General features: G+C 30.0%; 1 protein-coding gene across 1 annotated transcript in view; it reads right to left on the reverse strand.

Annotated features, from left to right (window-relative positions):
- Positions 1-5,704: 5,704 nt before the first annotated feature.
- The window catches only part of LOC111630181 (vacuolar protein sorting-associated protein 37B-like), a 33,803-nt gene continuing 13,938 nt past the window's right edge, over positions 5,705-25,569 (reverse strand). Inside the window, exons 2-5 of the mRNA XM_023374245.1 lie at positions 22,321-22,459; positions 10,955-11,126; positions 8,817-8,899; positions 5,705-6,872 (exon numbers count right to left, since the gene is read on the reverse strand). Of these exons, the coding sequence (XP_023230013.1) occupies positions 6,519-6,872; positions 8,817-8,899; positions 10,955-11,126; positions 22,321-22,458 (747 nt within the window). The 5' untranslated portion in view covers position 22,459 and the 3' untranslated portion in view covers positions 5,705-6,518. The remainder of the gene's footprint in view (positions 6,873-8,816; positions 8,900-10,954; positions 11,127-22,320; positions 22,460-25,569) is intronic.

The following is a 25,569-nucleotide window of genomic DNA, read 5'->3' on the forward strand; positions in this document are numbered from 1 at the left end:
AAAATGGCTATCTAACAATATTTTAAAAAGTTTACGTATATGCAGTGTTACCATTAAAAACTAGGTTAGTCCAATGATGCGTTATCCTATGGGCAAAAAGGGGCCCCACCAACATGGAAACCCAAGCCAATCTTTTATAAGAATTACCGCCGAAGAAAAATGTCTAAAGTCAACGCTATATACATGGGGAGCCTCCTAATTCAAATTTATATTCGTCCCATTTAACTGTAGCTCTCCACAGATCTAGTCTTATTTTTGAATTTATTTTTTTCGACTTGTAATTTAAATATTTAGTTTTGTTCTGATCTTTTTTTAACACAAATCATATTGAAAGTTTTCTTTCGCGTTCTATGATGCTCAATGTTGCCAGCTCTCAATTTGTATCATAATTTGCAGACGGATTCCATAATAAATTTGAAATACTAGATTCGATAATTAACATAATTTTGTCGTTTGTTCGAAAATTTAAAAAAATTACTAAAAATCCAGAAAAAAATATTTTTAACATTAACAAAACTAGTAAATAGCCAGGACGTTAATTATATTTAAAAGGTTTTCACAAGAAAACAGGTATTCATTTATCTTCGTCGTTCTCACACTTCAGGGGCAGAGTCATCTTTTATTGTAGAATATTTACTAATTTTTAAGGTAAAGGCACTATTTTTTTTTTCTTTTTATCCTTGAATTCATGTCCTTGATACAACCGAAAATAAGCATCACTGGTTGACATTATTGGTAGGGTAGACTTTAAAGCAGTGTTTCTCAACTTCTAACGATTCGTCGCCCCCTTCAATAAAACCGTTACGTAGTATCGTCCCCTTCATACAAAATTCCGATGCCGAGGGACAAGGCTAACGTCAAATTCATACTGCATCGAATAGACCCCTAGTATAATGTTTAATTATTGTACGATATAACGAATAAAATATCTAACTATTCTTAATATAATTTACTATATCGCCCAGAAAATTGTTTTTCGCTCCCAAAATATAAATTGTTACTAATCGCCGCCTCCACATGGGGGCGATATCGTTCCCGTTGAGAAACACTGCTTTAAAGGCTGTCCGTGTCCTTACCGTACTTTTCAACTGATCGCGTAGTTAAATCATAGTTTTATTATTCACAGCAAATACCTTGAAACTCAAGGTTTAGTGCCTTTTACCTTGCTAATTTGTAAATGTGAATATATATATATATATATAAACATTAATAAATTTTAACCATAGCCGAAGGTAATTTTTTTACAAGCTTTTAAAATAATTTAGGAAATTACAGTATAATTTAAAAATAAATGTGCACCCCTTCCGTGCATATAATATGACGTTTTCGAAAAAAGTCAAATTTTATTCTTGAGTAAAAATGGATGGACCAAAAGAGCTGAAATACTACAGTATTGACGTCCAATACCGTTTGTATATAGTGTCAAGGTGAATTACCAATGATATATATATAAAAAACAATGAAAAGCCAGAGGATAGACACTGACACAAACTTTCAAAACTTGCCGATATGACTGAATATTTGAAATTACTTAGTAGTAGTAATACCAATAAATCTTCCATGCTTCTTGCGAGTGTTTCTCCGAAAATCAATAATGTTTTTCTTTGTTGATGTTTTCGGGTTGAGCTCAAGCGTCACTTTGAAGTAACTAGACTACGTGACAAATATTCGACACGTTTAATTATGACAGTAATAAAGCTTGTGCGCTTTGTTTAAAGCATATCCACTTTTTCTACGCGATCAAGAATGTCATTTTTCTAGTCAATCTTAGTATTCTGTTAGACGATCTCTTATTTTTCATTAACATTTCAGCAGATTGTACAAGAGACCCTTTAACATGTGACAGAAAACTAAATCCTTGGGTTACAGAAACAGAAAAATCAGTCTACGAGAAAATACGAATCGGTACGACAAACGACGTTGTTTAGGAACGCGCCAATCAACAAATATTACGAAGAGAAGAATACACGGATCAGGCGTAACCTCAGAGCCGGCAGCTCTAGAGCAGGAGTCTTACTTGTTAAATCTTCCACAGCCTTTGGAACCCTTCTAGTTTATAATATTATCCAACCAGCGTTAGAGGCTCTGAAGAATGTTGACTTTAGGAATTCTGCATTAGTGTATGGAAATTCAACTGTGCAGTAGTCGGACAAATCCATAAATAAAAATTATAAGGTGGTCAATTTTGAAAATCTTCATTTTCCAAATAATCAAAAGTTCGAGTGCAAGACTAACGTTACTCTGCGGCGTATTTCACTTCAATCTTACAGTAAATCGCACTTTAACGGATATTGCAGAACCTCGGTTAATCGGGGGTTTTACTGTATTGTTTTCTTACGGATGAGAAATGACTGTGTTGAAGACTTAAACTATCTTCCTTTCATAATTTTTCTTCATAATTTTCTCAAAGCTTGTTTTACTTGTAAAATCATCGGCGTGCTCAAATCAATGGCCATATGCCCGAGAAGTTAAGATGGTACTACTGCTCTGGAGAACCCTGAGCAGTANTAGACAAAAGACTTGTAAATTTATTGACGTACAGTACACTTATTAAATCCGAAAATTCTACAGTAGTTTACATTTAGTAGTAATTTAATAATTAAGAAATGATTTAATATTTTATTGTATTTTGTTATTTGAAAGATCTGTCATGTTGAAGTAGAGGGCTTGCTGTGACGTCACATAGATCCAAGGTCACGCTAACAAATATACGGGATCTGGCTATCCTTGTAGTTTAAAGTCCTTGGACCAATGGGCTGGCCGCATGTAATATTCCCAGATATCTGTGGGTGCCATCACTCATGTAAAATAGGAAATTGTTTTCTGACTTGCAGAGATGTGATTAAGTAATTTATTCATTATTTCTGAATGATCAGCAATAAATAACATACTATAATCAGTGAATGAACCTAAAGTAAATCATTCCAGTTTCTAAAAAAAATTCTATTAAAACAATACAAATAAAATTATACCGATTTTAAGAAACATGACTTTAAAAAAAATCAAAATTAAAACTTCTGAAGTCAGAAATTATTAAAATTATTCTACATATTCTCATTAATTTGAACTAAAACTTATGTATGTATATATACATATATATATATATGTGTGTGTAAAAATATAGGTGGCCCAGAAATCAATTAACTGACCAGTCCGGAACAGTTGTGTGTTATCTGCAATTCATTCACTTCGTTGGAAATAACTGAATCATAAATAACACAGTTGTTTTTAAAAATACGTTAAACTACGTCCTGGTTAACTCATTTTTGGGTCATTCTGTATAAGTAAAAAATATTTAATTATATACAGTACAGTGGAACCCCGGTTAACGAACTTAATTCCTTCCGCGACTCCGTTCGTTAACCGAAGCAATTTTTCCCATAGAAATTAATGCAAATGCCATTAATCCGTTCTAGTGTCCGAAATTTTTGTGATTTTATTCGCAATATACAGTAATTTTCTTTGATGAAAATGTAAGAAAACATAGTATCTATCATTACAGCAACAAACATGTAAACTTTGTTTAATAAACTAGCACTGTACATACCTTCNTGACTTTAAAAAAAATCAAAATTAAAACTTCTGAAGTCAGAAATTATTAAAATTATTCTACATATTCTCATTAATTTGAACTAAAACTTATGTATGTATATATACATATATATATATATATATGTGTAAAAATATAGGTGGCCCAGAAATCAATTAACTGACCAGTCCGGAACAGTTGTGTGTTATCTGCAATTCATTCACTTCGTTGGAAATAATTGAATCATAAATAACACAGTTGTTTTTAAAAATACGTTAAACTACGTCCTGGTTAACTCATTTTTGGGTCATTCTGTATAAGTAAAAAATATTTAATTATATACAGTACAGTGGAACCCCGGTTAACGAACTTAATTCCTTCCGCGACTCCGTTCGTTAACCGAAGCAATTTTTCCCATAGAAATTAATGCAAATGCCATTAATCCGTTCTAGTGTCCGAAATTTTTGTGATTTTATTCGCAATATACAGTAATTTTCTTTGATGAAAATGTAAGAAAACATAGTATCTATCATTACAGCAACAAACATGTAAACTTTGTTTAATAAACTAGCACTGTACATACCTTCGTTTGTTGTAGTTCGTAGCAGAAAAGTGGAGATATACGAACATTAATGCTTAGAAGGGGAATCCCCTCCAAAAAAAATAGCGGGTAGTACTTCATCGGAAGATTCTTCGAGTCGAAGTCATTTTTGGTAAAAAAAAAAAAACCCACCAGTGGCTAAGTGGTCTTCGTACCTTGAACACGGGGAGTTCGTTCGTGGGTTCGCACCTCGCTAGATGGGCTGGCCACGTGGAATTTTCCGGGTTTTCTCCACGTCTGTAACGCCTAAACAGAGGCCAGTTTCCCTTAAAAACACCTCCCAGAAGACATTCCCCCCTAGGCAGATCGCCCAAGTGTTGCGTTGCCATAACTTTACAAACGCTTTCCATAAGGAACAATAAATTGATCTAAAGTTGATTGTCTTACTCTTTTAATCAAAATTTTTCAAATGCGATGGCACATTGTCGTTTATATTGCGTTGTTGTTTTTTATTGCCACTATGACTTTTTTTTTCTTTCTTGGATGCCATATTGATTAAATATATATCACAAAACTGAAAAAAAGAAGTACAGTAGACCCCCTATAACGCGTAGATACGTTCCTCGTTATACGAATTTCGCGTTGTAGGATTCCTTAAATACACGAGCCAATCGCAGCCCGACACGTGTGAAGTTTAGGGACTACGGCTGTTTGAAAGGTTTTCTTCCATAAAATTAATCGATTCTAGACTAATTTGACTTAACATTTCCAAAACACGTATAATTTTTTTGGGAATAATCCGTATAAACTATGCTGTAAACAAAAAATTGTAGGATTACTTACCGAGTATGCACCGTTCGACTACGCCGTTGCTTAAGCTTATTTTCGTCGCGGAACAGCGCACGAAACGGCGGCCGCGATATCTGATAACGAATTTTTCGCAGAAAAATAACTTGACCTTTGGAGACATCATTAATAGAAATAATTTTTATGGCCGAACAATCCGGATAGTTTCTTTCACAAGAAATGTATAAAATTAGTGCTGTATTAGACTTACGGTACCTAATTTACATACTGTACAGACGATAGTTAGCTTAAAATCTCTGTAGCGTGGCGCCACGCGGCGGAAAAATACATATAATTATAATAAAGTTAATATATAATTATATGTACGGTACCTAATTTATATATAATACTGTACAGACTATAGTAAACTCAATTTACCCGCCTAAACTCTCCGTAGCGTGGCGCTGGATGGCGGAAAGTAGTTCGGCTGCTAGTCCGCGATGACGTTTTACGCGTCTTTATACGAATATTATCGTAATTTTTTCGCCGCGTTATAGGAATCTCCGTTATAGGAACCCGCGTTATAGGGAGGTCTACTGTATAGCACAAACACTCGGAAAAGCAATGCTTAACTCGCGCATGCCTAACGCCAACTAAAATTTGACACAAAACACCGTTACGTTCGTTATCCGAGACAAAATTTTTGCAAAATAAAAGTTCGTTAACCGATTTGGTCGTTAACCAGGACATTCGTTAACGTGGGTTCCACTGTATTTCATAACATTTTTAAGCAAATATCTGCTTCGACTGAAACACTTTTATTAAATGATATTAAAATACAACAAAGGGAACAATTGAAAGGCTTTATTTGAATGGCATCATTAATCCATTTTTTCATTTTTTTTTACAAAATCTTGGATTTATTTTGGCATTAACAACTTAAAATGCATTAAAATAACTGAATGCAAGGAAATTTCTACTAATGATATAAATTGGCACAAAATTTGTTTTGCGCATTCGGTTAAAAAGTTACTTAAAAAAAGAAAAACTTATTGATACTGGGTATTGTAAAGTGAATCTAATTATCATCAAATGATATAGCTCTTAGTAACCAAATACAATGGCATAAGTGACTTTTATATTTGACAAATCTGTTACAAGTCTAGCGAGAGATACCTCATATCTGTAGCAGTGTTGTTGTTTGATAAAGGTTCAATCTCCCATTTAAATAATAGTAATTCAATGTAGACACAAATGTGGAAAGTATTACTGATTATTATATTTTATTTTCAAGAACATTTAGGGATTACTGAATTTATTTTACAAAAACACGAGAGGAAAATGGCACATTAAACTGAGTTAAAAGAGCTTGTAAACTTAAATAAATCTTAATGTTCAATCTAGATGCTCAAGAAAATTTTTATTTTTAAATCTCACAACTCAAACTTTAGTAGTATTTAAATTGTGAATTAATTTTACATTTTTTAAAAACATTCTTTTGAGAATTCTTCATTAGATAAAGGGAGTTAATTTTCCAACAGCAATAAACACGTTCAATCGTTTCTAAGGCAAATTTTTTTTCAATCTTCACGTGCCAAAAATGATCATTCTAAGTCTCTGTAAAGTTTCTGAATGACAAATTGACCTTATGTAGTTTATAAGCTACCTGTATTGTGGTAGAGGCATGGCCATAGGTGGGCCGACAGGGTAGGGAGGTTGATATGATTGATACTGTGGAGGATATGGATTTACAAAACTGGGTGCTGGCATCGGCATCGGCATCGGCATGGGTCTGGGTGGATATTGTGGTGGCGTGGGTGCCAGTCTTCTGTTTGGTGCGGGAGGTGCTGGTCTCCTAGGAGTGGAGACTGCCGACTGCGTGGAGATATGCCGTAACAGTTCGGCCATCTTCTCTGCTTTGATTCTTCTTAAATGTGACAGTTTTCTCTTTTCTAAAAACTGCTCTAAAAAGATTTCCACAGATAATTCTCCATCCAAAAAACTTTCTGCAAGTTTCTGAAAGATTTTCAATCAAGATATTTAATACACATACACATACATAATGCATAAAAGAATCTATTTATATATAAACAAGATACAAGGTCTGTTCAAAAAGTATCGGACCTTTTTTTTCCCCGCGTAAACCAATGATGCGAGAGAGGCCTGCTTCGGTGGAGTTGTGGAGGGGACAGTCATGCACAGCCCTGAATTTTTTCCCGCCTGCAGGAAGCGTCAGTTGCTGGCAATCGGCCTATGAGTGAGGTCATGTAGTGCGCTCTCGTCGGATTCCACTAAGCTGGAAAATGACTGAACAACGTGAGCAGTGATATTACATCAAATTTTGCCAAAAACCTTGGCGATACCCGAGCGTAAACCATTCGCAAGATTCAGTAGGCTTTCGGGGACGATCCTGGAGGCCAAAAAAAGCGCGGCAGGCCCGCAGCAATATCAAGGTCATGTTGACAGTTTTTTCGACTCTCGTGGGGTGGTATATTGTGAGTAAGCACCACAAGGCCAAACCATCGCAAAGGAGTACTACCAGAAGATCCTTCGTCGTCTTTCCGATGCTGTGCGACGCAAACGATCGGATCTGTGGTCGATCAAAACTTGGCAGCTCCATCGTGATAACACATCCGCCCATTCTGCGCATCTGATTCGAGCTTTCGTCGCCAAACACAATACTCCTGTGGTTCGTCACGCTCCGTACTCTCTCCACATGGCTCCGTGTGACCTTTGGCTATTTCTCAAGCTGAAAATGCCGCAAAAAGGAACCCAAATTTAGTCGAGAGAAGACATCATGCGAAATGCGATGGACCGGCTTATAACCATTCCAAAAGATGTGTTCCAGCAGTGTTTCCAGCAATGGCAGGAACGCTGGGAGAAGTGTATACATTACCAAGGAGACTACTTTGAAGGGGATTAGGGTTTTGTACCTCAAAGTCAATAAATTTATTTTTGCCGACCAAAGGTCCGATACTTTTTGAACAGACCTTGTATAACTAATTTGAAATGTTAAAATTTTTATTATTTTCAAACCCAATGATAATTTATGAAACAAAAGAATAAAATACAAATAAATTAATATATTTTTGCTATAAAAGGAAACCATGACTTTTAGACAATTCAATAACAAAATTGTTAAGAGCCATAGTCTTCACAATATTAATTTAACAATGAACTATTATACTCTTTGTTAGTAGGAATAAGGGGATACTGCACCAGAATTCTTCAGGAACAACTGGATCTTTCAACTGATTGTAAGCTGAATAAATGTGCCAATCATTGAAGATCAACAATCTAATCTCATAGAACTTAATTCAAACCAGTGGCTTAACTATGCAGCAGTAATAATAATTTACAGAAAAAATTTCTATAACCAAGAGCTATCACACTCCTTTTTATAATATAGAAGTCTATATCGGGTACCTACGGCATGCATGCTCAAACTGGAATGTAAGGAGAAATCATCTGGCACGTAACGTTTGTATGATTCCGATTTATCATCTGTCGTTTTCAATCAACTTTTTTACATTTATTCTAATTAAAGTATATTCATTTAATTTCTTTAAATATTGCTATTTGATGTGTAAAAGTTTGGGATGCAAACTCATAAAGGTTTGCCATCCCTGGTCTATATATTGTAAATCTTTCCTCTTGAAATGAAGAAAGTTGAGCTTTCTACATGTAGTCAAGTTATGACTCACTCAAGACTTATCATTCAAATAGGTAGAAACCACTATATAAAGGATAATGTGTAAATAAGATCTCATCAGAATCCATTGCATTAATTAAACAAGTTAGGATTACAGGCTCCTGAAATGTGCAGAATATTAAAGAATTCTTTTAGACCATATGCTAGTCTTTAAAAAAAAAATTATAATGACAATACTTAAATATTTAATTTTGAAAAAAATTCAAATTTTGTTTAAAATATATTATACAAAATATTTAGCAACAAACCTCAGATTCTTCTTCAGTTTCAGCAGTTGCTGTCTGAAGTAATGCAAGAGTAGTATCCAATGATGTTTGCTTAGATAATTCATCTAAAAAAAATTTATAAATAATATATATGTTATAATAAATTTTATATTAGAGTAAGAGAATAATTTGTAAAATTTATAGAGTACACTTGCTACACTTTTTAAAATGCTAAGATTATAACGAATGAGCTACATTACCAAATTACTTTTATTTTTACAAATAATTTCATATTTTATTACTTCTTCAATAAACAAATCTAATATTTAAAGTAGATATAAAACTGATGTCTGATCTTTTTTCTTTTTTTGATGGAGATGATAATTGTATTGATATACCAGCATATTATTTTCCAATACTGGTATCAGTTATATTACAAACTGATCCCTCTTTTTTCTGACAGTGACTACTGAAGAGCATCGGTTCATAGAATAAACCAATTCCAATACGCCAATATATCAATACCGGATCAATATCGATAATCATCTCTAATTTAAAGCTAAGAATTTTTGTTTGGAAAACACTTTTTTTTTTTTGCTAAATATCCAAAAATTACTTATTAAAATTGTTTACTTTACATTAAATTTTGTTGTACTGATGTATTTGTTTCACACAAAAATTTTTGTAGTTTGATAATCCTGACATTTTTAAATAAATTTTATTTCCACTGAAATGACAAAAAATTTGTGATGAAGTATTAATTTATATATTTCTATTAGGTGAAATGAGAAAAAGAAAGCAAGAAATATCAGGAGTTAGTATCATCTGTTGACTAACCATGTGTCATTCATTAACTCCTAAGTGAAGTATTAGCTGGTAATTATTTAATTTAAATGTTATAATAATTGGAAATTTCTTGTACAATAGAACAGAGATTTTCCTAGTAGAAATTTTATGAAAAAAGTTACTGAAAATTAAGGCCATGGTTTATGTAAAAATATCCAGTATCATCTATACAAACAAAGGCTTATGTTTAAAAAAGTTTATCTTATAGTAAGTCTGTGGCTTGTATAGAAGGAAAAAAATATAGTTATCATAAATAAAGTTATCCGAAAAAAAGACTTCAAGACATTGGATTCATTTCTAAGTATACCCAAATGAATCTTTAAGACATTGATTTATAGACACTGGATTATATTACTGTTCTCTTCATACAGCTACAAAAAGAATCAAATTTCAGTTGTTAAAGGGCTGCCCAATTTTATTTATTTATCCAGAGTTTCAAATCTTCTCTCTTGAGTTCATAGCAAATAAATGTTCAAGATTTGGGTTTCTCATTATATGTAGTAGGGCATTAACAAGCTTAAATTGAATATCATTATCAGACTGACTGACTTATGTTACCAACCTCTTTGCACTATTGCTTATGATTCTCTTTTTCATTTAATCATCTATATATATAAAAATGGACGTGTGTGTCCCTATATTTCACTTTTCCGCAATAACTACACATCGCACGTGAATGGTGTTTGTATGTGATAGTAGCCCCAAGTCTCCATTCATGCATAGGGGTGGTTGCATCTTGATAGCTATAAGGGTGCGGGAGATATGAGGCTGAAAGTGGTTGAAAGTGGCTTTCTATTTCGAATGTTTTGTTCGAATTTAATTCAAACAATGTTCGAGTTTGTTCCAATATTGGTTCGATTATATAACGATTGTAAACGTTCCAGAAACGTTGAAAATAGTTCGTTTGACTAAACGTAAAAATTCTCTAATTAGTCTGGAAACGGGGGACCTAATTCTTGCATTCTGTGAAAACGGGTACGATTAGCTATAATGTAATTATCTTAATCTTCACTATCGTTACTTTTTGCCTAGCAAAGCGGGTCCTTGCAGCTAGATTCTAGATTACTTAGAAAAACAGTCTTTTATATATATATAAAACTATATTACATACAAATGTACGAACAAATAAAAACCCAGCGAAGCGGGTCCTTGCAGCTAGTATAATTATAAAGTTCAAGATGTGTCACAAAAAACTGTACCATGCTTTTAGCATTTAAAGATAATTTTTGCAGCTCAATTGATTGTTGAATTAAAATTTTTGAAATGCTTTGTGAGAAAAAGGCATATTAAAAAATAATTTTTTGCTTTAAAAAAAGTCAAAGATTTAGCAGTACCTAACTGAGCTTTGTTTTGAATGGCTTCCTCCTTTAACTCCTTTGCTTCGGCATATGTCAGGCTTAGATTTCGGCATAATTTATCAATTTCCGGTTGTTGTGAAAGATTAAATTCGGCCAAACTTTTGTTGCTGGCCATTATCATCTCTTTTTCTGATTCTTCATGTTTTACCTAAACAAAATAACAGTGTTATAAATAAAATTAAATAAAAAAAAATTATTTCACTTATATTTCATTTCAAAACTAAACATTTTAATGAATTAAAAATAAAATTAAAAGAAAAATCCATATGATAACTTTTAATTTTCAAACTCAAGTTGTAGAAGTTTGAAAGATTACAGGGATGACTGTGAAAGCCAAATCTCTTATTTCTTTTTCTTTTGGTCTTACATTATACTATACTACATTAAAATATTACAGGAAAATTTATATTTAAAAAATGATACATTTAAATTATACATATCTAGAATTCTTATGCTAAATCAAATTCATTAGACTCAACAATTCTTATTTCAAGCATATGATGATGATTACTGTAAAAATTTTATATCCTCATTTAAATAGCAAAGTATATGATTATATTGACTTAAAATAGTGGAAAAAACTGGATTACTGTTTAAAAATTCAGTTTCTTTTAGCATTATCAATACAGCATAAAATTGTTTTCAAGTCACATTCATTTAGAAACTAATAATCAAACTGAGATGTGTGTTTCTGTATTTACATTATATCTAACTGAAGTATCTTCTTTTTTGGTAATCACAGAAAGTACTAGCAATATTACTTATTCTACTATATAGGAGGAGAACATTTGACAAATTATCTACAACATACTATGAATATTTATATATTCAAAAGAAAAGAAATTTAATACAATAAATATTAATGCCAATAATATTAAAAAAAATGAATGAAAATATGTTTATCTAATTTTATTAATAAAGCAATGCTCACTCAGTAAGACTGTGTTTATTGTTATGTGATAGAAGATCTGATCTCAATGCAGAATCTCTTCCTCTAGGAAAATATTTAGTTCAACTATAGGAAGAGAGGAAGGAAATTAAAGCAATCCACTTTGTCATAACTAGTGTTTGGTTTAGTGCATGCAATATGGAGGAGACACTGGTTGGTGATCTGTTGTTGCTGGTCCATCAGTATGAGAGTATTGTATCACTTGTAGAAAAGAAAAAAGTTAAAAGGAAAAGAAATTAGCTTATGTAATAATATATATTCTAAGTCAGAACTAAATCAAATGAGCTGCTATCAAATCATGCATCTCATTGCAAACTAAATCACTAATCATTTTGAAGTCAGTCAATATAAAGTCAAATTTCAACTTAGCAACACTATTTGTTTACCTCTGAAACTGGCACTAAATTGGGTATGATATAAAACTGAATTATCTCAAAACAAAAGGAATTACACAGTAATGAAGGGCTGTCCATTACTTACATGTATAGTTGTTGAGTCACTTTTGACCCCAGATTTGTACAATGATGTACTTTTTGCAAAACCTCTCCTCTTTAATTACATGTACAATACAGTAGTTTATACTCTCTCAACATTAAATGAATGATTTTAAAAAGTTATGCAAATATTTCCTGATAGTTTATTCACATGATTAGCAAGTAGCCTTATAAAAACAAATTTGTGGCATTAATACTGAAAAAACAAATCCACAGACAATCTTACAACCTCCTCCCTCTCCATGTACAGTACAATGATGCAATTCCCTCATCTCCTTAAACTGTACACTTAAAATAGATGGCTCCAAAGTCTAAACACAAATTTGAAAGTAAAGAGTTTTAACATTTTTATCAAATCATAAAATTAAAAAAAATATTATTTCTAGTAATTGCAATCTAAAATATTACTTTATGATGAGTAAACTGATATGACACTTCAATAAAACCACAAAATTACAACTCCCATAAATTATCTTGACCACTTTATTACTGATAACATTTTGAGATAAGTTTGAAAATATGAAGCAACACGCTGAAATAATATATATTTCATATACTTCAATATTAATAGCAATAATTACAACAATAAATAATAATTTTAATCTAAAATAAAAAAAGAAACTTTCACAAAAAGACATTAAATACGTTTAAAATAACGTTTTATTGCTGCTAACGCTTTTGATGTATTTTAAACGTACTGTATTTACTTAATGCCTTTTTGTGAAAGTTTCTTTTTTATTTTAGTAAAAAGATAGGCATGACATCCAACCCTTAAGTTTGATAATTTTAATCTTCCAAAATATATAAACTGGCCCAATTGCTTTCTTATAACTTAACAAATTAAAACTAATTATTTGAAATTATATTGTTAATCATTGAATTATTTAGAAATTTTTAAAAATATCTACATTGCTTGCAGAAAATGACACCAGTTTACAAACCTTAAACTGTGATTGCTTTATGACTGTAAGGAAAACTTTGTGACACCACACTAGAATGACATATTTTGAATATGGAGAGTTTATATCCTTTTCAAAATTTATTTGCAGGAAGATATAACAACCTGTACAACAATGTTACTTGATGCTAAAGCTGGAAAGTATAGAATGCAACATACCATTATTGGCATTTCTTCTGACGATAAAGAAATCAAGTGATACATGAAGTGTGAGATACTTTCTTTAGTTGTAAGAAAATGAAAACAGTTAATGTATTAAAAGTATGTTTAAATTAAAGTATTGTTCTTGCTTACCATTATATGTAAATACAATTAAATTTTATTAAATGGTTTAGCTGGTATAAGAATCTTTTAAAATGTTGGAAGACATGTAATTGGTCTGTACTGTGCACAGTCTTTGGTGGTGGTGTTTTTTGGTTTCATGTAAGTGATGCCCTGTGTGAGAAAATTTGGTATGTCTTGTGTATTGTTGATTATATAAGTTGTCCAGTTGTGTGCTTTCTGCATTGTACAATAGATGTCTTGTGTATTTATTTCAACACAATGCATACTAGATGTGTCCTGCATGTCTTTGCTCTCTTCTTTGATCCAGTCTGCTCCAGCATTGTGCATGATAGCAGAAGACCAAAGAGAAGATCAATAATTTGTGAGTTCTTTAGTTGGCATGCCACTGTGTTGGGAATTAGTACTAGATTTGGTATTAATTTGCCTGTAGAATAGTTTTTCATTGTTTGTGAATAATTTATTTTGTTGTTTCCATACAGAGAAAATTTTTGTATCATTTGAGTCTCTGTGCTTTGGCTGCAGGTTTTTGGTTTTAGTGTGTCAATTTATTCTGCTATGTGGACATTGTGTTGTTTGTGCTTGGTGTGTGTTTTAATTTTCTTGATTTTTTTTAGTTTTTTCATTAATTTAGGTGTTGTTTTGTTTATTAGCATATTGTGTCAGCCTGCCTAGCTGCTATCTAATATTGTTTATTTGTTTCTATTCTTCTTTGCCAGGCAGACTTTTGAAGGATTTTTGATTTGTGTGCTTCTTGTCTGTAGTTTTAGTCCATGTTAGATCACTACTGTGACTTCACCAGAACAGATTAGTGTGTGGATGTCTGAGTGTGTAAAAATAGAATGAGTGTATTCTGGTAATATGTACTATAAGTGTTCACATAAAGTAGTGTTTTCCCTATTAGTTTAAAAGTGTTGATTTTGGAAATGCATGGCCATTGCACAGGGCCAATGCCTGTAAATTTACTGAGTGCTTCTTGGAAAAGAAGAGAGAAAGTATGAATTAAACCTGAATCTATTTCAGGCAGTGAAGAAAAGTATTGATATTGTCAGCATCAATGATAATAGTGGTGGTAGGAACAGTATTGTCAATGCATATATCTTGATGATCCTGATGGATAATGTGATTATTGTTGATGTTGGGAGTATTGGTTTGTTGGGATAATTGTTCTGCAATTTGTTGTTTGATATATTCTAGTTTTATTTGTGGTATAAGGTTGTTATGTATAATTGTTCTTTTTTGTCCAACAATCCTTTGTATTTATTATACCAAGGATTGTTGGAATATGAAATGAGGATAATGTTGTGAAAACAAGTGAAGTAACTGTTGTATATATGCTGTCATGTCTGTTTTGAGTTTTGTGAAGGTGAAGTAAGGATGATAAACTCATTCATTTCTGATGTCCAACCTGTTGGCGTGGTTTACCTGCCTTAGTGGTCTGTAGTTGGATTGCCTCAAACATCAAAAGTAGGATGGTTTCCCACAATTGGTATGGGCATTACAGTAGCCATACTTGGACCAGTGCTGTTTTCACCACTGGTGGCCAAGGAAGACTAACAAATTTTTCAAACTTGAGCCTCTGCCTAACTCATGAACATAGACCTTGTTAACCGAGCAGTGTCCAAGCTGGTATTACACTTCAATTGTGTTACCACTATGGTTAAATCTACAAGATGTGAGTTCAGTCACTCTTGGCTTCATTTCTCCCCACAGACCTCACTGGCATGGGTGATCCTATCAGGAGCAGATGTTCCAGCAGCATAGCTGTGGTTCATCAGAATTACTGAGCTCTCTCACTACAGAAAGGTGGTGACTGGCAAGAGTTGTTATTATTATTATTTTTAAAGATTGTTTTCATTTTTTGATATATAAATTACTGAATTTTTTAATGTTCTTTATATAATATATTGAAATTTATTTGTAAGGACTTGTGTATAATATTGCCTATGAGAAATTCTCTCTGTCTTTAAAAGTTCTTCCTTTCCAGGTGATCACCAAAAATAAATTAGTTTGTAAAGGCTAAACTACCCCTGTACAAAAATTTTGCAATTCTTAGTTTCTGAACTCTAATCCAAACGTTATTCTGTAAGCTGAAGCTAATTCAGAAAAAAAAAAGAATACATGTTCTTTACAGGGTATTTGGTTCTTACAAAGCAGGAAAAAATTTTTGTTTATAATTCTTATAATTTCTTATTCAATTTCTATTCTGAAATTTTCTTTCTATTGATAAATATATAAAGACAAGTTAAATTTTGTTATAACTAATTATACATTATATATTTTAGTATTTATTTGATCATGTAATTAAAATGTTTATGTAGTATGACTACAGAATAAATTTTTCAATGCTATTTTTAGCAGCTTTCATTTATGATATTACAGTACATGCAAATAATAAAAATAAAATACTGATAAAGTTTGTCTAATCTGTGTGACTGGCATTTTGTAAATAAGACTTATAAGTTTAAATCAAGTAATCTTTCAAATAATTTAGCTAAAAATTAATTAGCTGTAATACTAAGTTTTGATACTTGAGAATTTTACTTTAGTTTTCTTACAGTCAAGGAAATGTAATACATTTTTAGATGAAATAAAATCAATTACAAATAATTAAACACATTAATTTTTTTTTAAATAATAGCTTTCCTGCAAGCCTAGAAGTTTGACAATGGTGTTTGGATAATCAGTGGAATCATGCTCAACATTCCAAACACCATTGTCAAACTTCTAGGCTTACAGGAAAGCAGCACCGAACGTCTGACATACACATTTTCGCGTTTAAAACTTCGGCCTCAACCTCGCTAATAAAATTAAACTGTAATGACAATTTTTCATTTTTAACTGTCTTGGTTAAGTGTTGTAATATAAAACAAATAATGCTACTGTAAATCATAATGTAAAAAAAGAATTTAATGTTAAAAAATATTATATTGAATGTGATGCTAAACAGGAACTTCTTAATAAATTGGATTGAAGAGGAGCAAATATATACTCAACATGTATATCCTATATGAAAGTGTACCTCTTACTGAGTGTAACTNCACTATTTTTGACTGAAGTTCATGTTGGAGAATAAAATCCTAAATTTGAAGGATTTTGGGCACTATTGTCAAAGATCCTTATTATGTTTTCTTAGTCACGTGAGGCTATGGAAAAATATTTTTTTGAGTATCCTGGTATAGAAGCTGATTCAAGATGATTTCACTTCATATCAATATTGAATTAAAAGCTTCAAATTTTGAATTATTTATTGATAAGTAAAATAAAAATGAGAAAATATGTTAAATATTTAAAGAAATTACCAAACAAATTGAATTTGTTACAGTAACATTACTCATTAGAATTTATTATTATACAAACTAATTTATCTTTTTATGACAGATTTTTTTATACTGTCTTGTTTGATTAGTTCTAAATTTAACAATTATATTAAACAAAAAAATAACATAATGAAAGATAAATTCTATGATTATTTACAATAATATATTAAGTATACAGCTTAGATTCTTTTTATGTAAAATGCAAATTTATGAACCTTATAAATGAAATTCCAGCATAATTTAATGCAGATAAAATACAAACACTTCCAATCTACATAGAAGATCATCTTCGGGTTAATGTGTTCCAAAATGGAATGTGAGGAAAGGAACATTTTAAAATTATTTGAAAATGCTCAAATAAATAAAAAATTCACAAGTGTATATAATGTAATATATAATAAAATATAAGTATAAATGAGAATTTACAAAAAACTTTTTTTAAATTTTTTTTTATATTGACTGTCATTGTTAGTATAAAGATTGTGGCATAAGTTAAGCATTTTTCATCCTTGAAATTGATGCAAAAGCCCCTCTTTTCAGATTTGAATATCTCGAGCTTCTAGTGCCCTAATTTGGTCATCATGCTTAGATCATCGTATAATGGAAGCTTTGTCTAGATAGGCTTGAATGTCACTGGAACACACTAATTAACCTGAAGATGATCTATGTACATCGAAAGCATTTGTATTTTATCTGCATTAAACTTTGCTGGAATTTCATTTATAAGGTTCATAGATTTGTATTTTTTAAACTTTTTTTCAAGTTTCATTACAAGCAATTATTATTTTGATATAGGGTGATGAATACTTATGTCTTGGCAGAAAAATTATTCAAAAATTACAAATGTAATTCAGTTCAAATAAAATGAAATTATTTTTAAACTTCTGAAACCGTGTTTTCTTAATTTCTTTGATTCACTAACACAAGGTGTGTTACCTTTTCAACACTTGGCGGTATTCCATCTGTATTTAGTTGATACGGTTACAAGTACGATAACACGTTTCGGGCACTGCCCCTCTTCAGACAACATAAGCACATTATCCAACACAGAGAGAATATACATTCATAGGACTGGCATAATATTTTACATCTGTTTTTGGTTTTGGAGCATTCCTTAAAATTTTTTTTATCTCCAATTATTCTTTTTACAATAGTGTTTAAAATCTTTATGTATAAGTAAACCAGGTTTTGCCAGGTGCAAGTAAATTCTGTACTGGCAAAACCTGGTTTATTTATATATAAAGATTTTAAACACTATTGTAAAAAGAATAATTGGAGATAAAAAAAGTTTTAAGGAATGCTCCAAAACCAAAAACAGATGTATAATATTATGCCAGTCCTATGAATGTATATTCTCTCTGTGTTGGATAATGTGCTTATGTTGTCTGAAGAGGGGCAGTGCCCGAAACGTGTTATCGTACTTGTAACCGTATCAACTAAATACAGATGGAATACCGCCAAGTGTTGAAAAGGTAACACACCTTGTGTTAGTGAATCAAAGAAATTAAGAAAACACGGTTTCAGAAGTTTAAAAATAATTTCATTTTATTTGAACTGAATTACATTTGTAATTTTTGAATAATTTTTCTGCCAAGACATAAGTATTCATCACCCTATATCAAAATAATAATTGCTTGTAATGAAACTTGAAAAAAAGTTTAAAAAATGCAAATCTATGAACCTTATAAATGAAATTCCAGCAAAGTTTAATGCAGATAAAATACAAATGCTTTCGATGTACATAGATCATCTTCAGGTTAATTAGTGTGTTCCAGTGACATTCAAGCCTATCTAGACAAAGCTTCCATTATACGATGATCTAAGCATGACGACCAAATTAGGGCACTAGAAGCTCGAGATATTCAAATCTGAAAAAAGGGGCTTTTGCATCAATTTCAAGGATGAAAAATGCTTAACTTATGCCACAATCTTTATACTAACAATGACAGTCAATATAAAAAAAAATTTTAAAAAAGTTTTTTGTAAATTCTCATTTATACTTATATTTTATTATATATTACATTATATACACTTGTGAATTTTTTATTTATTTGAGCATTTTCAAATAATTTTAAAATGTTCCTTTCCTCACATTCCATTTTGGAACACATTAACCCGAAGATGATCTTCTATGTAGATTGGAAGTGTTTGTATTTTATCTGCATTAAATTATGCTGGAATTTCATTTATAAGGTTCATAAATTTGCATTTTACATAAAAAGAATCTAAGCTGTATACTTAATATATTATTGTAAATAATCATAGAATTTATCTTTCATTATGTTATTTTTTTGTTTAATATAATTGTTAAATTTAGAACTAATCAAACAAGACAGTATAAAAAAATCTGTCATAAAAAGATAAATTAGTTTGTATAATAATAAATTCTAATGAGTAATGTTACTGTAACAAATTCAATTTGTTTGGTAATTTCTTTAAATATTTAACATATTTTCTCATTTTTATTTTACTTATCAATAAATAATTCAAAATTTGAAGCTTTTAATTCAATATTGATATGAAGTGAAATCATCTTGAATCAGCTTCTATACCAGGATACTCAAAAAAATATTTTTCCATAGCCTCACGTGACTAAGAAAACATAATAAGGATCTTTGACAATAGTGCCCAAAATCCTTCAAATTTAGGATTTTATTCTCCAACATGAACTTCAGTCAAAAATAGTGGTTATTTTGATGATATTTATTGACTGAAAAATTACAAAACTGGACTCCCTGAATTGAATAATCACACAATTGATGTAATGTCCAAATAAAATTTTATTGGTGATTAAATTTAAGAATTCCTGGTCCATACTAAGCAATTATTACCTTTATTGGTTGTATTAGTATGTAATTATGCAAACATTACTATTATTTAAATTCAGACAATAATTTGTTTTTTAATTTCTCAATAAATCTTTTGTGTTACTGATTACTAAATTAACCAGAAGATATTCATATATTATTATTATTTCTTTCTATTAAAAATAATGACTTACATATTCCAAGTAATATATATTTGCATATTATTTCAAGAAAATTAAAATGGCCTTATAATTTCACACAGTATATCACTGATTACTGCTTTATCGTTAATCTTTAAGAATGTTTAAAATTTTAAGATTGTTTTTAACAATAATTATTTTTATAAATACATAGGGTATTGCAAAAAAAGCATTCTTCCTGGAAATGGGTGATAGAACTTGTTGAGATAAGCAAAAGATGTAGTGTAACATATTTACAAATTCACAATAGTTATCAAATTAGTCAAGGTCAAAGTTTTCAGAAATTATGCTCTAGTTATTTAAACTATCATTTTAAAGATATACAGTTATTGAACTGAACAATATTTTAAAACTAGAAAAAATACAATAGTTTCCACATTATTTTGCACAAAACTTTTAGTAAATGATGTCTTCAGGTTATTTTAAAATCCCAGTGTTACTAGTTTAGAAGGGGAAAATAACCACAATGACAAGCTTTTTGTGATTGCTTTTCAATCTGTAATTTCATCTTCAGTCATTTTCAGCTGTCAGGTCTATAACGGCAACCTATTCTAGCATTGTTTGGCAAAAGTTTAATCTCAAATATTTCAATAACTATTGCAAATATGTTATCTACATTTTTTGCTTATCTTGGTAAGTTTTATAACCCATTTCCAAGAACACTTTTTTGTACACCCTATATAAATTCTCAAAAAGTTAATAAAGACACTTTTAATCTTCTTAGCATTGTCCCACAGATGTAGGGTCTGCTATTCAGATCTTTGAACACCACTTTGTTCGATCAAGTGCATTGTCTGGGTTCAGGTGCAGAGCCCTTAGGTCTACATTGATAGCATCTTGCCATAGTTACTTTGGTCTTCCGCATGGCTTGCGGCCATTCTAAACTTTTAATAAATTGAAGAAATTTTAAAGTTTTTAAGGTCTATCCTTAAATGTTTCATTTAACTTACTTGAATGAAGTCAAACAATTTTACAGTTTTTTTTATAAACTAATTGATGATAATTTGGCAATTATTTGGCTTTAACCATAAATCAGGCTTGTGAGTTGATGTTTTTAAATATATAATATTTTCCTGAGCAAATATAAGGATAAATATTAATAAATGCTTTGAACTATATGCTTGGCTTTGGATGAATTTTGAACAACAAATATGCAAACATTGTGTTAGTTTTAAACAAGTTAAATTTAATCTTTACTTTAATTAGAATTGGAGGAAATATCATATAATGATACATTTTTATATTTCCTCCATAGGAAGATATGAAACTTGAATTTTAAGCAAATATATTTATAGAAATGGATCAGTTCAATTAATGATTGTCACAGAATTTTAAAAAATGTATAAAACTGTAATCTTTGCTACTTGTAGATTGCAGAGACTGATGACAGAGAGTTGCACTTGAAATGCATAGTTGTGATTACATCCCATTTTATTAATGTATATCTTTGATCTGTAATTGGCAAATAGTTCTTAAACTTGAATAAAGTTTTCCTTCAGCTCATCTTTACACAGAAAAGAGGACTGTCCTTCATTGTGTTCAAAGTCAGTTTACATATGATGCAAAGTTACTGCTATGCAATTTGGCTAACAGAAAGCAAACTATCTGATTAAAATTTGTTAAAATGCAGAGAATTAAAGCTTCATAATATCAATAATAATTTGTATAATTTTGTAATATTCTAGATTGTTTGTGAACAATCTTGTACATTTATTGTTTTAAATGATGTGAAATGATTTGAAGATAAGAAGATTGCTTGAACTACCTACTAGTATTTATCTTTATGTATGTTATTTTAATTTGGAGTTTTGTTGTATATATATATATTTTAAATGACTGGGGTAGGCAACAAAACTAATAGTGACTATCTTACTTGCGGGATATAATACATGTCATGTCCTGACATGTATTATACCCCGCAAACAGATTTAATAAACTAAAGAAACTTTAATTTAATATTATAAGTAGTTTTTACATCTTACCTTACACAAATTTAGTTTGAGAATTTGTATATTGTAAGATGTCAAAAATATGCCTGCTTTTGTTGTAAATATTTAAAATTTTAAAAACTATTTTGTAGCTTTCAACATATAACACCTTTTATAATTTGATTAATCAATATTTAAAATTGCTTTAATGATTAGTATTATTTAAAATTGCTTTTACTAACATAAGTATGAAAAAATCCTTTTAAAATCTTAGATTTTAAACAACTATTCCATACCATTTATACATTTATATATATTTCATTATACAATTTTTATAATTAGTTATTTATATTAAATAATAAGATTTTCAAAAAGTATATAGAACTAATTTTAGATTATGTTACCTGTTGTAAATCTCTGATAAGGTTTTCAATTTTATTTTCATCATGAAGTAATTCTTTTAATTCATTTGTAGAAAGATGCTGAATTGATACAATGGCAGGAGAAGGATCTGGATTGATATCATGCATATAATATGGCATTCTATATAAAGAAATAAAACAATTATTACTACTTTTTTAAAATACATTTATGTAAGTATTAAATAGAAATAAGAGAGAAATTAAATTTTGTAAAAAAGTATTGATTCAATATTAAGATAATGTTATTTTGGATCAATTTCTTGAAACTAGTCCAAATGTGGCTTTCATGACATTTAATATTTTTTTGCATATCAAAGTGAGGTCATTCAAATGCTATTTATTTGTATATAATAGCTGAACAATCATTTAATCAATAATAAATTTTAAAAAATTTATTATNCATAAAAAGATAAATTAGTTTGTATAATAATAAATTCTAATGAGTAATGTTACTGTAACAAATTCAATTTGTTTGGTAATTTCTTTAAATATTTAACATATTTTCTCATTTTTATTTTACTTATCAATAAATAATTCAAAATTTGAAGCTTTTAATTCAATATTGATATGAAGTGAAATCATCTTGAATCAGCTTCTATACCAGGATACTCAAAAAAATATTTTTCCATAGCCTCACGTGACTAAGAAAACATAATAAGGATCTTTGACAATAGTGCCCAAAATCCTTCAAATTTAGGATTTTATTCTCCAACATGAACTTCAGTCAAAAATAGTGGTTATTTTGATGATATTTATTGACTGAAAAATTACAAAACTGGACTCCCTGAATTGAATAATCACACAATTGATGTAATGTCCAAATAAAATTTTATTGGTGATTAAATTTAAGAATTCCTGGTCCATACTAAGCAATTATTACCTTTATTGGTTGTATTAGTATGTAATTATGCAAACATTACTATTATTTAAATTCAGACAATAATTTGTTTTTTAATTTCTCAATAAATCTTTTGTGTTACTGATTACTAAATTAACCAGAAATCTCTAAGAAAAGTAATTTTAATTAGCGGGAAGGAAAACTCAATGAGTACGAGGTTATTAATTAATAGTTTGAATAGTAGAAAAAACTATTAATAATTAATAAAGTGAGTTTTCCTTCCTGCTATTTAACGTTTGACATAAGGATCAAGCTGTATTATATTAATTTGAATTAATTTAAATAAACTCAAGACTTTATTTATTAGCTATAGATACTTATGATATATTATTTTGCTATTTTGTATGTTAGATAGCAAGACAGCAACATGACTTAACACCTATTTAATGAAACTATTTGAAAAATAGTAGAAGTGACCTTCACGTAACTGTAAATGTTTCTTGATATATTTTTCAAACTAATTGGTCTGGAAGATCAGAGATGTAGTATAACTTGTAATGCATCTGTATATAAGCAGAAGTTGTAGGTATGAGCCCTACTCTAGGTCAATCTTTTCTTTCAGAATATTCTGATTTGTTAAATTTAACTCAAAAATTAATGCAATTATTAATATTAGTAAAAAATGGCAGCATAATTGTCTATCTTTAATCCAAATTACTTTGTATCAATAATTAATAATTAGCTAAGACATAGTCTAAACTAATCTGACATTTAGAGATTTGATTTTTTGAAAAATAATTTGACTTAATTAGTCTGCTAAATATATTAGTATTTAACATGCAAACTTATTTTGATAATAAACTTACACAAGTGAGTTTTCTCATATACTAAAATATATGAATGAACAAATATTTTATTAAATCACATCAAAAGATTAAAACTCCTAAGCTTCTAAAAAATGTATTTTTTTTAAACAATTCTAAAAACAGGAAAATTTGAGAGCTATTTAATGAAATTAAAATTCATTATTAATTAACAGGTTCTCCATTACCTGGATGTAATGGAGTACCTGTATACTCTTCAAAAGCACATCAGAGATGCAATGAAAAGAATTGCAGCAGTGGTCAAACACTATTATTGATCAATTTTATGAACACCTACAGAATGTGATTATGTCAGAAAGCAAACATTTTGAAAATTATATTTTGTAGTCCATTTACTACTTAATTAATTTCATTTTATTTGATTCACTAACACAAGGTGTGTTACCTTTTCAACACTTGGCGGTATTCCATCTGTATTTAGTTGATACGGTTACAAGTACGATAACACGTTTCGGGCACTGCCCCTCTTCAGACAACATAAGCACATTATCCAACACAGAGAGAATATACATTCATAGGACTGGCATAATATTATACATCTGTTTTTGGTTTTGGAGCATTCCTTAAAATTTTTTTTTATCTCCAATTATTCTTTTTACAATAGTGTTTAAAATCTTTATGTATAAATAAACCAGGTTTTGCCAGTACAGAATTTACTTGCACCTGGCAAAACCTGGTTTACTTATACATAAAGATTTTAAACACTATTGTAAAAAGAATAATTGGAGATAAAAAAAATTTTAAGGAATGCTCCAAAACCAAAAACAGATGTATAATATTATGCCAGTCCTATGAATGTATATTCTCTCTGTGTTGGATAATGTGCTTATGTTGTCTGAAGAGGGGCAGTGCCCGAAACGTGTTATCGTACTTGTAACCGTATCAACTAAATACAGATGGAATACCGCCAAGTGTTGAAAAGGTAACACACCTTGTGTTAGTGAATCAAAGAAATTAAGAAAACACGGTTTCAGAAGTTTAAAAATAATTTCATTTTATTTGAACTGAATTACATTTGTAATTTTTGAATAATTTTTCTGCCAAGACATAAGTATTCATCACCCTATATCAAAATAATAATTGCTTGTAATGAAACTTGAAAAAAAGTTTAAAAAATACAAATCTATGAACCTTATAAATGAAATTCCAGCAAAGTTTAATGCAGATAAAATACAAATGCTTTCGATGTACATAGATCATCTTCAGGTTAATTAGTGTGTTCCAGTAACATTCAAGCCTATCTAGACAAAGCTTCCATTATACGATGATCTAAGCATGATGACCAAATTAGGGCACTAGAAGCTCGAGATATTCAAATCTGAAAAGAGGGGCTTTTGCATCAATTTCAAGGATGAAAAATGCTTAACTTATGCCACAATCTTTATACTAACAATGACAGTCAATATAAAAAAAAATTTAAAAAAAGTTTTTTGTAAATTCTCATTTATACTTATATTTTATTATATATTACATTATATACACTTGTGAATTTTTTATTTATTTGAGCAT

The sequence above is a fragment of the Centruroides sculpturatus genome, unplaced genomic scaffold, assembly GCF_000671375.1.
Source record: "Centruroides sculpturatus isolate CEXI.00-Female unplaced genomic scaffold, Cexi_2.0 scaffold68, whole genome shotgun sequence".
In the NCBI taxonomy this organism is placed as follows: Eukaryota; Metazoa; Arthropoda; class Arachnida; order Scorpiones; family Buthidae; genus Centruroides; species Centruroides sculpturatus.